Raw genomic sequence first — 16,168 nt, forward strand, 5'->3', positions numbered from 1 at the left:
AGATTCTCTAAGTCAGTTTTAATATGAACATTTAGTCGGAGAAATTTCCCCAGAGAGTGCTTCCAACATAATTACATACAACAATTTTGTTTTCATGTGAGGATTCATTTTTCTTTATTCAGTTTCCAAAGTTATTTGTAAAATTAGAAATTTCAGCAACACACAGAGGGAATATCTTCACATTTGCTCGATTATCCACCGAGACCGAAGGAAGAACTAATCAGAGTTTAGTGGTCCAAATAGAAACAGATAGTTTGTAACTCAAGAATTAATCAAGAATGAATCCCCTAAATCTAACAGATCCCTAACCACTTCCTGTTTCTGTGCTTAAAGGCGTGTATCGTCTGAAAATAACTCTGTGAGTCATGACTGTCTACAATGGGTGTAACACCCGAGTCCCACTGTCTGTGATGTTTTCAGAGTTTTCAGAGTCCTATCTTCACTTTGTTTACATCGCCCGGACGGCCGGCTGACTCCTCCCCTCGAGTATAAAAGTTGTTTAATTGAGGGACTAGAGAAAAGAAGAATAACATACTGTACTCACTGCTTAACTGCGTCACAACAATGCAGCGCGAGTTGTTTTGGTTTCATGCTGGTGCTCAAGGGCAACATCTGTTGCAAGTTCACCGCTTCCCACCATCAGCCACCAACAAATCTTGAAGTACTCGTCACAATCGGAGCTGCAGTACGGTGGCTAGGAAGTGCAAAACAAAATTACCAAGTTAAACACTTTTACAAGCGCTGAGGCAGATTTACAAGTGGCCGAACACTTTTACCAGTCCCGCAACAAATTTACAAACGGCAGAATCTTGACGGAAAGGGAATGCAGGAAGTGACCAGGAAGTGATCGAGTGAGGGGTCATTTTGTTTGTTTTTGGCGGAAAGACAGTGATGTGGAGTTATACCTTAATATTTTGTTTGTGGTGACAGAAATACGTTTTAAAAATGGTATACATGCAGATATATGACACCTGTCTATACTTGAGTGTTATAGCCTTTGCCTGAATAAATGTTGTATTTATTTTTCATTTTTTTAACCAGTAAGAATGTTAAATTAAATCCTTAATGTATAAATCTCTTATATTTTAAGTGATTATTTACTATGTATCTATTCTTATATTGTTTTATTTGCCCTGATAACATGCTGCTGTAACGCCACAATTTCCCAGTTTGGGATCAATAAAGTGATTCTAGGAGGATTAGTGGAGACGGAAAAGGTAAATTAATGCAATTCTTTCATGTGTTTGTGTGCACAAAGGCCACCCCTGTATGAGTCCAAGTTTGGCCACCCCAGTCAAAAAAATGTAGTTCCTCCTCTGCACAGTTACCAGAACCCTCATATCTGCTCGTTTGGTGTTTACAGGAAGTTGTGCACTTTTATTTGTGCGTGATTCAAGGAATATCCACATCCTGTCTCCTCTCTCTCTCTCTCTCTCTGGTTGAGCGCGCTGCTCTGCTGTGTGTCCGCGCTTCACCTCTCTGTTTTTTTATATAAAGGAGGAGCGCAGCGCACTGTGTGTGGCTCAGTCGAGTCTGTGCTGTCCTCCGCGCCTGATGCAGACCTGCTCATCCTGCTGCTGCTGCACCGGACAGCACTCACTCTGATAAAACGTCCAACATGCGGCTCACTCCGCGGACTGTCTCCGGGTCTGGACATTTCACAAGACTGTCATCTCGTGTTCTTGGAGTCTGATAATTTTCTTCCAACTTAATCTTAAACTTTTTTGAGCGTGTGATTCCAAAAGTGATCAGATCGTGAAGATGTTGTGTGGAGGCTCGTGGATGAAAAGGATGGCATCGTACCTTCACGTGGGTCTGTTTCTGCAGCTGGCGGTGTTGGAAACGGTGAGTCTCCTCTCTAAACACTCACACTGGAGCTCCATAGTTACACTAAGTATTCAGGACGAGGTTCTTTAAGACTGATTTGATCTTCCTAAAATCAGTCTGTGTCACAATCTGCCCGTTTTAAAGGTTTGACAATTGTCACTTTCCACTTTTTAGACATCATGCGTAATGATGCCACAGATCTCAAAAAGGGTTCAAATAAAGAGTCTGAATAGAAGGAGGAGGACATGCACAAGAATGATGTTGCTCTCACAGATTTGTTGGCACAATTCTTCTTCTGAAAGATTTTTTATTGTAGAGAGAGGACGGTGGGTAGGGTCGGAAATTAGATGGAGAGAAGTGTGGTGCGGGAAAGGAGCCACAGGTTGGATTCGAGCCCTAACCACTGAACCACCAGCGCCCCTGATGATTCTTTCATAAAACATTCTGCTATTTTCTGCCTAGTTGCAAATGCAGATATGAAAAGTAGAGTTTCTTAGGGTCATGTTACTCCTTGCTCATGTTTGTTGTAAAGGGTGCATGTTCTAAAAAAAAATATCATTTAGGCTTGGAAGCATTTTTCTGCAGATATCTTTCAGCTGCTTTTTAGATCAGTGGTTCTCAACTGGTGGGTCGGGGCCCCAAAGGTGGTCGCAAAGACTTTTTCAGTGGATCTGTTTCAGTTTATTTGTTCTGTCATGTCTTGAACCGTCTGCAGTCCAAACTTTTGGAAAGAAAAGCTGCAGAGAGACAGGAACATTTGAGAGAGTGGGGGGTGACATGAGGCCGGATTCGAACCCAGAGCCCGCTGGGGGGGGGTGGGGGGGGGGGTTTGAAGATGGCACGTTGAGCTTTCTGAAGCCGTGATGAGCTTTTTCTTCTTTGTTTTTCATGTTTGATGGGCTTCAGAGACTAAAATCAACTGGTAGTAAAAGTAAAGCACATTTCTCAAAGAAGAGCCCTCGATGACCTCACAGAAACTCAACTTCCGACAGGAGCATCCGGTGATGAAACCACAAATATCTTCAATCAGTGAAAAAGCATCGATGGTGTCGTGTCTCCGATGACTCCATCAAAGCTGGACACACACTCCGCTGCCTCGGGCTGCAGACGGACAGCAGCAAAGAGAAAGCATTAATATCTTCTCTTTTTTTGATATCCTGAATATGCACGTTTGAAATTCAAATACAGCCGAAGAATCTTCCATTTTCACTCGATTTCATCCTCACTTGACCTTTGATTGGATGCTATATGGAGACATCTCCTCCTCTTAATCTCTGAGCTCACCTGAGGGACGATCAGAGCCTGAATCATGACGGAGGATTTGGTCTCTGCTGATCCTGAAGGATTCTGCGTATGATCCAGAGCTGTCCCATCTTTTATTAGCTTCTTCCTCCAGAGACTCTTCAGCTCGTCTGTTTGGCAGAAGGACTGAAGGTGTTTTTTTTCCTCTCTGCCTTTTCATTATAGATCATTGTTCTTCTATTGGCGGCAGGAGGGACGTTTAAATACCTCTTATTTACCCGCAGGATCTCAGTAATGACATCTAAAGTGATCACACAGCAGGAGTGATTTAGAATGAACACATCCATTTTTTAGCTCTTTCTGTCCTTATTCATGATCTTTGTTGACATTGTATTCCTGTTTTTACTTTTTTATTTTTCATTTTATTTTAACTTACAGACGTCACAATCAGTCAATCGATCATTATTTGTAAAGCGCCAATTCATAACAAGTGTTACCTCGAGACGCTTTACAAAAAGAGCTTTTGGGATAAGATGCAGGAAGGATTTCTCCTTTGTGTTCCTCTCGTTCCTGTTGTCCACACTTCCTTACCGCTGAGGTGGAGGTCGGAGCATGAATGAGGACGGAGGTGGTTTAGGGGACGACACAGTCTGATGGTGTTGGCTGGGCGTCAGGGACGTCGGGTGGTAGTAGTTCCTGATCACCTGGCTGAAGGTTTGGGGAGCTCCGTCTACTCCAGAACCTGGCTTCTGCTGCCGTGACAAGACCTCCTGGTCTTCTAACACACTGACTGTTAGGTGGGGGTTATTTCTGTAGTAGATGGACAATTATGAAATCGTGAAACAGACTGTGGATCATCTCAGATTTATTCAGCCATGGTCAGACAACACAGAAACACAATACACATGGCTGACGAAGTGCAGACCATCGCTGAGCCATGCTGACCAAGATCTCACAATCATTGACAATCATTGGCAAAGTGGCCATCATGGGCAAAATGGCAAAATGGCAAAGTCTTCATCACACAGTGTGGCTTATATTCTGCTAGAAGGTACAGCCCACGAATTCCTTTCCATTTGGGTACATCATTATAAAACAATAAAGATGACATGACACTGATTTGTATATGTATCAGATGTAGACTCTCTGTCTAGCAAACAGTCATTAACAACATATGGTTGGCTCCTATCCAAACATAGATCTGCTACAATTTACATGTTTCACCATATAAGGTTACAGCTTCACAGACCCAAAAGTAGAATTACTGTGAGATGGTTGACACAATTTAAAGATATGTCCACAAAATTATCAAGATGAACGAATCCATGAAAATACGTACTAACACTGACACAGAAGTGGGGGAGGGGGCTAAGCAGCAGGCCGTCCCCACCAACAATCCCGAGGAACCTACAAGACCTGAGGGCTCAGGAGCTCCCAGATTTAATATGGGGTCTTGGTTTGGTACGAGTTCGGTTTAACAGGAAAATAGCAACAAAAAAAACCCCAATACTTGATTTTAGTTTCCTCTTGTTCATTTTGAGCAAACAGTCGAGTGCAAGTTACAGTTTGTACCTTCTTATCCTGTGATAGTTGGTACAACCAGTAGGGTATTAAACATTAAAGATCCCATATTCTCCTCATGTTCACCTTTTCATGTTGTCAGTCTGTGGATCCTATAGAGCAGCTCAAAAATCTTATTTTCTGAGACTGCTGTCTGTTAAAAACCCTTATTTCAGCCTCTGTTTCAGCTGCTCTTTAAGCCCCCCCTATGTTTACCCATGTGCCCACTTTCTTCTGATTGGTCAGCTCTCTGGAAGCCTTCCAGGGGGGCAGAACGCTGCTCTCAGGAGATGGGAGAAGAGAGTTTATGTGAGAGGTTTCACTGGCTTAAAAAATCTTACTTGTAAAAAAAATGCAGGAATTTCAAAACCTTTACAAAGGAAAATCCGGTTTCCCGTCTGATGTCCAACAGATGGGTCTTCCGCACCTTTACAGCCTTAACTTTAAATGCCCCTCTTCCCTTAAATAGAAGCTGTTAAACTGTGGTATTGATTTGAAGCTGTGAAACCTTAAAATCAATTTCTAAATGCCACATGTGACCATCACGGAAAGGTCAAAGTGGAGGGAATGTGATCCTGTTTTTCTAAATTCTCTCAGTTTCCTCTCCAGGTGGACAGATCTCTGTTCTGGCTGATCTTGTTCATTGATTGTTTTTATGGATTGGTAATGAGTGACATGCTGGAAACAAACACTGGAGGGGTTTGAGAGTCCTGACATAAGGGAATGATGTCATATTAAAGACCCTCCTTTACTATGGATGAATTAGAGTTGTTTTTTTATCCTGATAAGAATTGAAGAGAATTAATGGAGAGAATGAAGTGAAGGCTCGTGCCTGAGTTCATAAAAAGGGGTAGTAGCTGACGTGAACAGTCGGTTCACTATGCCCCCTTTTTAAGTCTGTAGTTTGACAATATATCATCTTTTCTAAATGAAAACTTAATAAAATCTCAAGTATGACCTGCAGTGCTCCAATACCGCTTTGGGAACGCATGCCCTGAATTCTGAAAACGCTGACCCCAAAGATAGATCAGGTGCACCTGTGGCTCAGTTGGTAGATGTCTCACAACCGAGAGGTCGGGGGTTCGATCCCCAGCTCCTGCAGCCACATGTCTGATGTGTCCTCGGGCAAGACACTTAACCCCAAGTTGCTCCCGCTGCGTTGTTGGCTGTGTGTGAATGTGCATGAATGGGATTAGTTTTAGAGACAGGACAGAAATCAGGGAGAGAGAGAGAGAGTGGGGAATGACATGCGGGAAAGGAACCACAGGTCGGATTTGAACCCGGGCCATCCACACCCGGAGCACTATCCACTACGCTACCTGATCCCTGGGATTTGATGGTCACTTTATCCAGCAGCCTCTACCATCAGTGTGTGAGTGTGTAGGTGTGACCTGCGGTGTAAAAGCGCTTTGAGTAGTCAGAAGACGAGAAAAGAACTAAACAAGCTCAAGCTCATTTACCGTTTAACTTTATAGGTCGATATTGTGTGTGAGCCATGAATGTGTTTACAGCCAATCAGAAGGCAGATAATGAGACGTTCCATTGGTTTAAGTCAGAATCTGACTTGAGTTTTCCTAAACTCTTTTGTTGTTCCTTCGAAGTCTGCGGGGTGTTTTGGTTAGGAGAGCTCTGATGGATTTCTGTGTATCATCAGCATAACAAGAAATATCGCAAATGACTTGACCCGAGGTGAGAAGTAGATTGAAAAACACTAACGGGCCAATAATGGAAACACACACACACACACACACACACACACACACACACACACACACACATACTAATGAAATCAGTTACCTGGTGATTACCTATCGTGCAGAGTTTTGAATGTAAAGGATGGCGGCTGGGTAAATGTTTGGCTGGAGGGGATCTGCGCCCTCAATAACGACCCTATTAAATCACTGATTGAATTTAAATAACATTACAGTCTCGTAAAGCGTTTCCATTCAGCAGCGAAGGTTACCATTATTGAAGTGCTGCTTAAATGGCACTTAAAGCTCTTCATTGTCTCGCACAATCACAATCTAAATTTCATTATTGTGCCTCCATAAACATCAGAACGCGTCTTCCAGTCATCGTTTGACTTGCATCAGATTCTCTGCACGTCTCTTCACAGTTTTCATCACATGATGTGGTTATTTCAGAGGCGGCTCGTGGCACTGATGTCTCGCTGGTCTAGAGGATTTTTTTCTTTTTGTTCCATAAACCTGCAGCAGATAGGACGGAGCTGTTTGACGTCTGCTTGTCATTTGTTTGCTGCAGCAGGTTAAACTATAAAATGATTCACGGCCACCCAGTAGTAAATATTTAGTCCTGTCCCTGTGACTTCTCCTTGTTTATACTTTAGGTGTTTAGACGAGCACTGTTCTTTTATCAGCTGATTCTTGAAGTAGAAGATGTGAGTAATGTATTTAGAACTCTCTTTCTACAAGAGAAGACCACCTCGCCCGTCGTGCTGCTCGGACAGTCCCTCGCGCTGATCCCAACCAAGCACATTAAAACCTGTACAACCAGAGAGTCGTCACCTCCAAAGAACCACAAGAAACAAAAAACAATCGAATACAAACAAATCCTTCTGTTTTAGTTTTTATTCCCTTCTCTTTTTCTTTACCTAAGATCCGTTTTTTTTTTGTGATCAATTTTTTATTATTTATGTTTAAACATTGTCACTTACAATAAAGGAAAAAACAAGATGTTGTGGTTTTAACAACAGCCCACAAATATACAGGAGAGGAGAATCATATACATAATTCCATTTCAAAAGAAGGGATGAAAACAGCAGACAAAAGGGGCACAAGGGGCAAAGGGGCCCTGGATTACCACAACACAGGAAGTATAAAAATAAGCAAAGAATAATGGCAAATGAGGGGGGCAAAGAAAATAATTCCTCCTATATATCCCACCCCAACCTCCCTCCCTCCCCACCCCAAGGACCCCACTGTTTTTTAAGGTTTATTTCGGGGCTTTTTGTTGCCTTCATTTGGAGACAGGACAGTGAAAAGAGTCAGAAATCAGGGCGAGAGAGAGAGAGAGAGAGAGAGAGAGAGGGAAGAGGGGGAATGACCTGCAGGAGAGGAGCCACAGGCTGGATTCAAACCTCGGGCGACCCTGAGGGTACGTAAGGGGGGTGCACACTAACCACTGGGCTACTGGCACCCCCTAAGTTCATTTTTTTTTGTTATTATACTTTTTAGCTCTAACCCCAAATTTCCACATTCTCTGTGCGCCCCGCTGTCACTCTAGTCAATCATTGTGTTTCCATGGCGAGCGAGGTCCGTCTCCGGAGTGTGCCTCTCTGATTAGAGACTCCAACAACAACAAAAAGATCTTATTATTTATACTCTCAACGAGCTGTTACATGAAGAAGACACACACACGCACACACACACAGACTGAAAAAACAACATCTCAACAGCTGCGGGGGCAACATGTCCTGAAACAGGCCGGGGAGGTGTTTCCGTCCAATCGCAGCGAGCGTCTCCTGCCGTGCTCATCCTGCTCGCAGAGAGATGATGAGGTCAAAGGTCACACTCACCTGCCGTGTCTCCATCTGTCCCACATGGCAGGTGTTCTCACACATTTCTAATCCAATTCCCTCACCATGAAAATCAATTCGACACATCCGAGGCAATTATTGGGACTTTTTTCTCACCTGACGGCTAATAAATAGACGGAGTGACTTCAGAGCACAGATAATTAATTTGACTGCAGGGCGGAGAAGCTGCGGGGGAATCCACACTTTTGGATTATTTCAGGTCTAGCTGCAGATTTTCTATGTTGTTCAGACGGCCTGATGAGATGTCAGGGGATTTAAGACACCCTACAGAGGTTCATCACTGCAGGAGACAAGTCAACATCTTTCTCTGAATTTGATTCAACACAAATAAATGTTAGCAAGAATTAAAAAAAAGCATAAAGATAAACGAGGAGGATGAGGAGTCAAAAAGTCTTAATATGGTGACAATAAATCAGAAAAACGAAAGAGATTTTTGTCAACATCATTTCTATGTTGTTCAGACGGCATGATGGGCCTTGACAGATGTCAGGGATTTAAGAGGAGGTCGTTGAGTTCTCATGTTTCAGCTGTCAGGTGCAACACAGCGCAGAGGTTCATCATCACTGCGGGAGGAAAAGCAAACATCTGGGTTTTTTTCCGAGGTGTTTGTGAAACGATGTGTTAAAGAAGAATTCAGCTGAAGAGAGAGACAGGACATGTTGAGAGGAGAGAGTGGAGGGGGGGGGGGGGGGGGGACTGTAGCGTCTGTACAAGGAGCGCAAAAGAATAAAAACTAGGCTGCAGTGCTTTGAGTTGAAGTCTTTCTATGTGATTTTTCACACTTAAATATATAAATCAAGTATCTCCTCTGAAAATAACTCTGTGAGTCATGACTGTCTACAATGGGTGTAACACCCGAGTCTCACTGTCTGTGATGTTTTCAGAGTTTTCAGAGTCCTATCTTCACTTTGTTTACATCGCCCGGACGGCCGGCTGACTCCTCCCCTCGTGTATAAAAGTTGTTTAATTGAGGGACTAGAGAAAAGAAGAATAACATACTGTACTCACTGCTTAACTGTGTTTCTAGATCACGCTCATTTCAGGTAAATTTACATGCAGTGTGAAGATACGAGCAGAATAACGATCGCTAGCATTAGCATGCTAACACAACAATGCAGCACGAGTTGTTTTGGTTTCATGCTGGTGCTCAAGGGCGACATCTGCTGGATCAAAAAAATCACATATAATGCCTTTAAAGTAATTTATGTGGTTGGGAACACATAAATTCAAGGCGAGAGAAAAATCAAGGCACTCTTTCTGAAAAAGAAATTAGACTTTTGGTTATCTATTGCACGGTGAAAATGCAACAAGCATGGACAATAAACACTAACAAGAAGCTAAGTGAGCACCTTCAGGAACCTGCAGGGTCGCCCTGTTTTTAACACCCACAGGAGAGTTATGTGTGCCACTTGGGTTTGTTGGAACTCTGCTGGTTTTTCTAAATTAAGTTGTTCATGCTTTTAGCATTTTTTCACTTTGAAAAATCAAGCTGAACCAAAACGTTTCACTTTTGTTCAACAGAGTTCCTTTCATTCCAGCCCTACATCTGTTTTAGTCTTTGCTGTTGTTATTGTTTCTTTGTTTGTCTCAAAGAAAATAAAATGTTTACAGTCTATACCTTTTTTATGAGATTATACTATCAGGGTTAATTTGATATTTATCTTCCATTAACAGACGGACGCCATCCACCCAGACTGCGCTCTGGTGGTTCAGCACATGAAGGCCCAAGAAGAGTGCAACCAGATCCTCCGAGGGGAGGAGAAGAACCGCTCCACCAGGACAGGTGTGTGTGTGTGTGTGTGTGTGTGTGTGTGTGTGTGTGTGTGTGTGTGTGTCTGTGTGTGTGTGTGTGTGTGTGTGTGTGTGTGTGTGTGTGTGTGTGTGTGTCTGTGTGTGTGTGTGGGCGCGCGTGTGTGTGTCTGTGTGTGTGTGTGTGTGTGTGTGTGTGTGTGAGTGTGTGTGTGTGTGTGAGTGTGTGTGTGTGTGTGTGGGCGCGCGTGTGTGTGTCTGTGTGTGTGTGTGTGTGTGTGTGTGTGAGTGTGTGTGTGTGTGTGTGTGTGTGTGTGTCTGTGTGTGTCTGTGTGTGTCTGTGTGTGTGTGTGTGTGTGTGTCTGTGTGTGTGTGTGTGTGTCTGTGTCTGTGTCTGTGTGTGTGTGTGTGTGTGTGTGTGTGTGTGTGTGGGCGCGCGTGTGTGTGTCTGTGTGTGTGTGTGTGTGTGTGAGTGTGTGTGTGTGTGTGTGTGTGTGTGTGTGTGTGTGTCTGTGTGTGTGTGTGTGTGTGTGTGTGTCTGTGTGTGTGTGTGTGTGTCTGTGTGTGTCTGTGTGTGTGTGTGTGTGTGTGTGTGTGTGTGTGTGTGTGTGTGTGTCTGTGTGTGTGTGTGTGTGTGTGTGTGTGTGTGTGTGTCTGTGTGTGTGTGTGTGTCTGTGTGTGTCTGTGTGTGTGTGTGTGTGTGTGTGTGTGTGCGTGTGTGTGTCTGCGTGTGTGTGTCTGTGTGTGTGTGTGTGTGTGTGTCTGTGTGTGTGTGTGTGTGTGTGTGTGTGTCTGTGTGTGTGTCTGTGTGTGTGTGTGTGTGTCTGTATGTGTGTGTGTGTGTGTGTGTCTGTGTGTGTGTGTGTGTGTGTGTGTGTGTGTGTCTGTGTGTGTGTGTCTGTGTGTGTGTGTGTGTGTGTCTGTGTGTGTGTGTGTGTGTCTGTGTGTGTGTGTGTGTGTCTGTGTGTGTGTGTGTGTGTCTGTGTGTGTGTGTGTGTCTTGCACAGTGGGGACCACAGGTGTTCCCAGAGGAGTGTCATGGGCCCCCCTTGAAATCTTATTGGCCATCTCAAGTGCAACCCGGTTTTCGATCATCTTTATTTGTATAGCGCCAAATGTCATCTCGAGAAACGTTACAAAAAGCAGGTAACGACCTTTGGCCACGTGTCCACCGAGCGTTTTTTTCTGGGAAGAAAAGCGTTGGCTGTGCGCTCAGGAGTGTTTGTGCGCTGAGAAAAAAAAGCGCTTGCACGTCCGTCCTGTCTCCATGACAACAGTCTGTCGACAACGGCCGCTGTATGACCGACCCTGCTCCGTTACTTTTTACTGCATGTTTTATATTCAAGATTGTTTTTACATACATCGTACATTTGGAAAAGAGCTGCCGGTGACATCAACAGCACCTCGGAGCGCTCGGAGTGGCCGCACAAAAAAAAGGCGGAGCGCTCTGAAAAAAACGCTCTCTCCTCATTAAAAACAATTGAAAAAAGACGCTGGTGCTGAGAAAAAAAAGGTGGGGCGAGGCGGACACTCTTTTACTCATCGCTTTTCAAGATGATGAAGAAGATGCCATTAAAGTCATTATTCTTTGTCGATGATTGTCCATCTTTAGACCGTGCACATCATAATGGTTATTGGCTGAAGGGTCACTTTTACCTCCCTCTCCTCCTCGCCGTCTTCAGAGGGCGTTTAAGAGGATTGAGAGGTGTTGAAGCCATCGACAGTTAATGTCAGGAGCCGGAAGGAAAAAACAAAATCGACAAAGCTCTGAGAGATCTTTTGTCCAGGGAATTGATTACTGTACCGAGGTTTCTCATTAGAGGATAACAACCCCGGACATCTGGCTTACAAACACTTCAGACACTTCAGCTCCTCAGAGAATCCTCCCGTAATGATTTCATCCAGCTCTTAACTTCACATGTTGGAGACCAAATGAAGCCCGTTGTTGCCGTTCTCTTTTTGGATTCAGTCTTTTCATCTTCAGACCAAATTGATGTCATTTATACTCATTAAAGCTTTGGTCTAGTTTTAGTCGACAACATCTTGAACATTCAATAAAAAGTCACATTTTTAGTTTCTTACTTCAAACATACAATACGTAAAAAATCTAAATGAATTCAAAACTGACTAAACCTGTTATACATTTTTTTTGTTGATTTACTGCAAATATTTCCAACAGTTATCAAAGAAATCTTTTTTATTTTTAGTTGTAACAGCACATGTCTTGCCTTGATGGCCAACATAGATACTGTAGAGCCGCCATGACAGACAGAATGTTTATCGTTGCCGTGGAAACACTGGATGTCAAAGACCATGAGGCATGAGGAAAGCGTGAGCTGCTACTGAAAGTTGCCGTTCTGTTGCTGTATGTGCTGCTACTTGGAAACATTAGCAAGTCGGTAAAGTCAGGGGGGACTAGCGGATCATGATTCCCCATCTTTTGGACGCCATCTTTTGTGATTGTTCGATTGATTGCGAGCCCCCTGGCGACACAATCTGCATACTGTGCCATAGCAAGATTGATTATCAGCCATGATGTCATAACCATTGAACCACCAGCTACCTGAGTAAACCTGTAAAGACCTGTAAAAGGAAGGTGTATGCTCCTGTTAGGAGACACAAGTTTGTAGGATATCAGATCTGCCTGGGCGATAAAACGAAAAAGATAATTATCGGAATGTAATTTTTTTTTAAATATCTATCTTAGTGGCACGATCATTTTCAGCATGATTTCATGACGCAGTGCTGGGAGATGCTTAAGCCAGCAGGGAGACAAACAGGACCAGTTTGGTCGAGGCTGACTGGAGAAATGAAGCGGCTGAATGCCTCTGCCGGGGTTCAGTCTGGGGATTGAAGCGACTCGTACTCGCTGCCTGAACAGCTAATTGTCCCGTCTTTGCTTCGCATGATCACAAGAAAGGTGGAAAAAAACGGTGCAATTAATTCTGAGTGACACCAGATGTGTCATGCACAGACGATCCCCTCGGAGTCTGTAGCTTTCATCAATGCTTTCAGACGGAGCGAGGAGAAAGAGAGCAGAGCTTTACCTGCCTGGAATGACCCCCGTCACATAACTCTCCTACAGAAAGAGAATTCACATATCGGCTGTTGTCTACACAGCTTTAAAGACAGCACCTGAGATGGAGAGTGGAGCTCTGGCCTGGTGAGGGATGAGCTGTTCCGGTGGCTGAGTTTGTTTCTCCTGAGCCGGTGGAGGGAGGATAATGGATGAATCTGCTCTACCTTCTACCTGAGCTGCACTGATGAAAACGAGGCCAGGGCGGGTTGACCAATCAGCCGCTTCAATCCAGACTTCTCCTCACCTGATTAGGCAGCTTGATTGTTTTTTCGGCTGCTCTGCCAAATAAAGGATGGTCATCGGAGAGGCCGATGGGCGCTCTTGATGATTTTGATTAAAAAGCTGCAATCTCCAGACGCCGGAAACATCCGGTGTGCTTTAATGCAAAGCGAGGTTTGAAGGAGCTTTTATAATTCACCTGATGTCATTGTAATTGAAGGTTGTCCCTTAACATCCCCCTCCAGTATAAATGAAGGTTGATTGATTCATTGATTTATAGTGACAAGGCGCATTCAATCTTGTTTTTCCCACTTCACAGTCGAATGCGGTGCTGACGCGTACTCAAGTCCAGGACTCGCCTTTGACCTCTTCACTAATGACTCTGACTCAGACTGGAGCGTTGACTGCGTTTGTACACTCCCCTTATGAGCAAACACCCCGCCTGAGACCCTCAGCCTCCTCTGATTTCTGTTCCACAGTTAAGAATAAAAGCTAAAGAGGATTTAGTTTTCTGTCAGAGCCTGCCAAACTATGATTCTCCCATCTGCAATATTCATCATCTACCATTTCTTTACCTGAAGCGCTAGCCACAGGGGGATTAGTATTACCCGGGGACCTGTGGTTATTTCTAATAATTGGGGAGGACGTTTGTGTTTTTAAACCAGCGTGAATCGACCATGTCTGTAAGTTGTAAAGTACAAACTCCAGGGGGGCGCAGACAGACTACTGTGGTGGTTAGGTCTCGCCCCATGTACAGAGGGCAGAGGGTCTTAATGTGGGTTCTCGGGTCCAACCTGTGGCTCCTTTCCTGCATGTCATTCCCTGCTTTCTCCCAGTTCCCTACTCTACCGACTGTCCTGTCAAATAAAGGCAAAAAAAATCCTGCTTGAAGTAATCCCTTCAGAATCGGTATCTCAGCTATTTCTGATAGAAAGTTTGTTTTTAAGAAGGTTTCCGCAGCCCATTTTCCCACTGGAGAATAATGGAGGCTGTGCAGCTGGACATTGCAACATGAAGACTTTGGACAGTGTTCAGCTAGCTCATCTCGCTGGGACCCCATCGGAGAAGGAGCAAACTAAAAAATCCATTAAAAGATCCAGATGTCAAAGAGTGAATCATGTTCCTGCCAGGTGTTTTGAGTGCTTGTTGTTTGATTCTTTGTGGAAGTTGAAGTACCGTCTGTGGAACGTCTTCTTCTTCTAATGAATGTCTGACGGGCTGTACGCTGTAAAGTGTGATGCTTCCCACAGAGACAAGGCGATTAACATGCAGCGCCTCAACGTTTTTAGTCAGAAACGTCAGGAGGTAAAGTAAATCACAGGCTTTGCTTTTTTCTGTGCAAATGTGCCGCAGCAAACACTGACCTCAGGGATCCAATTTCCAAATGAATCCCATACGAGAGGGGCTTCAGAAAACATTTGTATCGCTGCTTTTCAATCCTTAGATCTGATGCTTTTATTTTTGCTTCTGTGTGGTCCGTAAGTGTATTCAAGATCTTTTTTGTGAAAGCGGCCGTGTCATCATCTGATAACCACACAAAAACTCTGCTGTCGTTCGATGCACAAAAAGACAACGTTTTTAGTTTCAATATGAACGCAAACAGGTTCATGCAAGGACACGATTCACCTGCAAACCCTTTCAGACTAATGCGCTATGATTCATCAGTGAGTGAAAGCATCCATCAGATGTGACTTAACGAAGCGCGGGCAGAATGGGAGGAAGAGAAGGCGACACGGTTGGTAGAAGAGTGATGGGGAAATTTCCTAATGGCGATGTTACAAAAGACTTTAAAAGGCCGCTCAAGAGGAAGAGGCTGCTAATGGACTGTATTATATTCACATTGTTTTTTATTTGACTGTGATGAATAAAAAAAGTAGTTTAGAAGAGCAGCACCACTTCATGCATGTTTCTCATTCTTGACTCGTCCACCTGTGCCCTCTTTAAGGAGAGTCTGGTCTTCTTCGGGTTAATTAGCTTCACACCTGCAGCCTCACAGGAAACCCCGTCAGAGGAGAAGCGGGGGCAGGGAGGGAAACAAAGAGTCAGTAAACAGAGTGAGGGGGTTAACAGTCTGGTCCTTTTCTAAGGGAGAGACTGGTAATTAGACTCACAGTGAGTAACAGTCTGAGTGTTTGTTTCACTGTTGGCATTTCCACACATCATTAAACACAGTGACCCTCTTCGTCTCCACGTCCTCGCTCACATCTGTCAAGTTTCACAACTAATTACCCAGATGAAATACCAGAGGGGGGAAGGTGACGGTGAATTTCACGTTGTGCAACCTCTGGCCGTCTGGTACGTGTGCGGGTGAAGACGATCTGTATTTGAATGAAATAAGTTAATTCTCCTTAAACAATTGGTTCTTAAACTTTTTCTGCCAACGCCCATTAAATCGGGTCTTGCTGCTTCCACTAATCAATCCTCAAAATGCAGCAGTGCCACTCGTCTTCAACCTCCCCAAAAGAGCACACGTCACTCCGCTGTTCATCTCCCTCCACTGGCTCCCAGTTACTGCTCGCATCACATTTAGTTTTAACTCTGCTGCTCGCTTACAAAACAGCGACAAAAACGTCTCCTCCTTACTTTAACTCTCTGATCCAGGTCTACACTCCCTCCCGCCCGCTACGCTCTGCCAATGAAAGGCGTCTGATCCAACCTTCACAACAGGGTCCTAAGTCTCTAAAAGACGAACGGTACTAAGAGCCATATTGACCACAATCAAAATACCTCTTTCCTTCCTAAAATATGTGTTGGAAACACAGTGACAATGACTTTCAAAGAATAATTTCTGCTGACAATGTTTTCCTTTTTTAAATAATTACTTTTTTTTTCCAAGTAAGACCTAAAAGAGCCACAACTAGTCCCAAATGAGCCACACGTGGCCCGAGAGCCTCGGGTTGAGTATCACTGAACCAGACTCTTCTCATCTGTCACAT

General features: G+C 44.0%; 1 protein-coding gene across 1 annotated transcript in view; it reads left to right on the forward strand.

Moving 5' to 3' along the window:
- The first annotated feature begins 1,505 nt into the window (after positions 1-1,505).
- The window catches only part of ghrhrb (growth hormone releasing hormone receptor b), a 34,194-nt gene continuing 19,531 nt past the window's right edge, over positions 1,506-16,168 (forward strand). The window contains exons 1-2 of the mRNA XM_061034657.1: positions 1,506-1,845; positions 9,860-9,968. Coding sequence (XP_060890640.1) covers positions 1,762-1,845; positions 9,860-9,968 — 193 coding nt within the window. The 5' untranslated portion in view covers positions 1,506-1,761. The remainder of the gene's footprint in view (positions 1,846-9,859; positions 9,969-16,168) is intronic.

This window comes from Labrus mixtus, chromosome 3 (assembly GCF_963584025.1).
Source record: "Labrus mixtus chromosome 3, fLabMix1.1, whole genome shotgun sequence".
Lineage (NCBI taxonomy): Eukaryota > Metazoa > Chordata > Actinopteri > Labriformes > Labridae > Labrus > Labrus mixtus.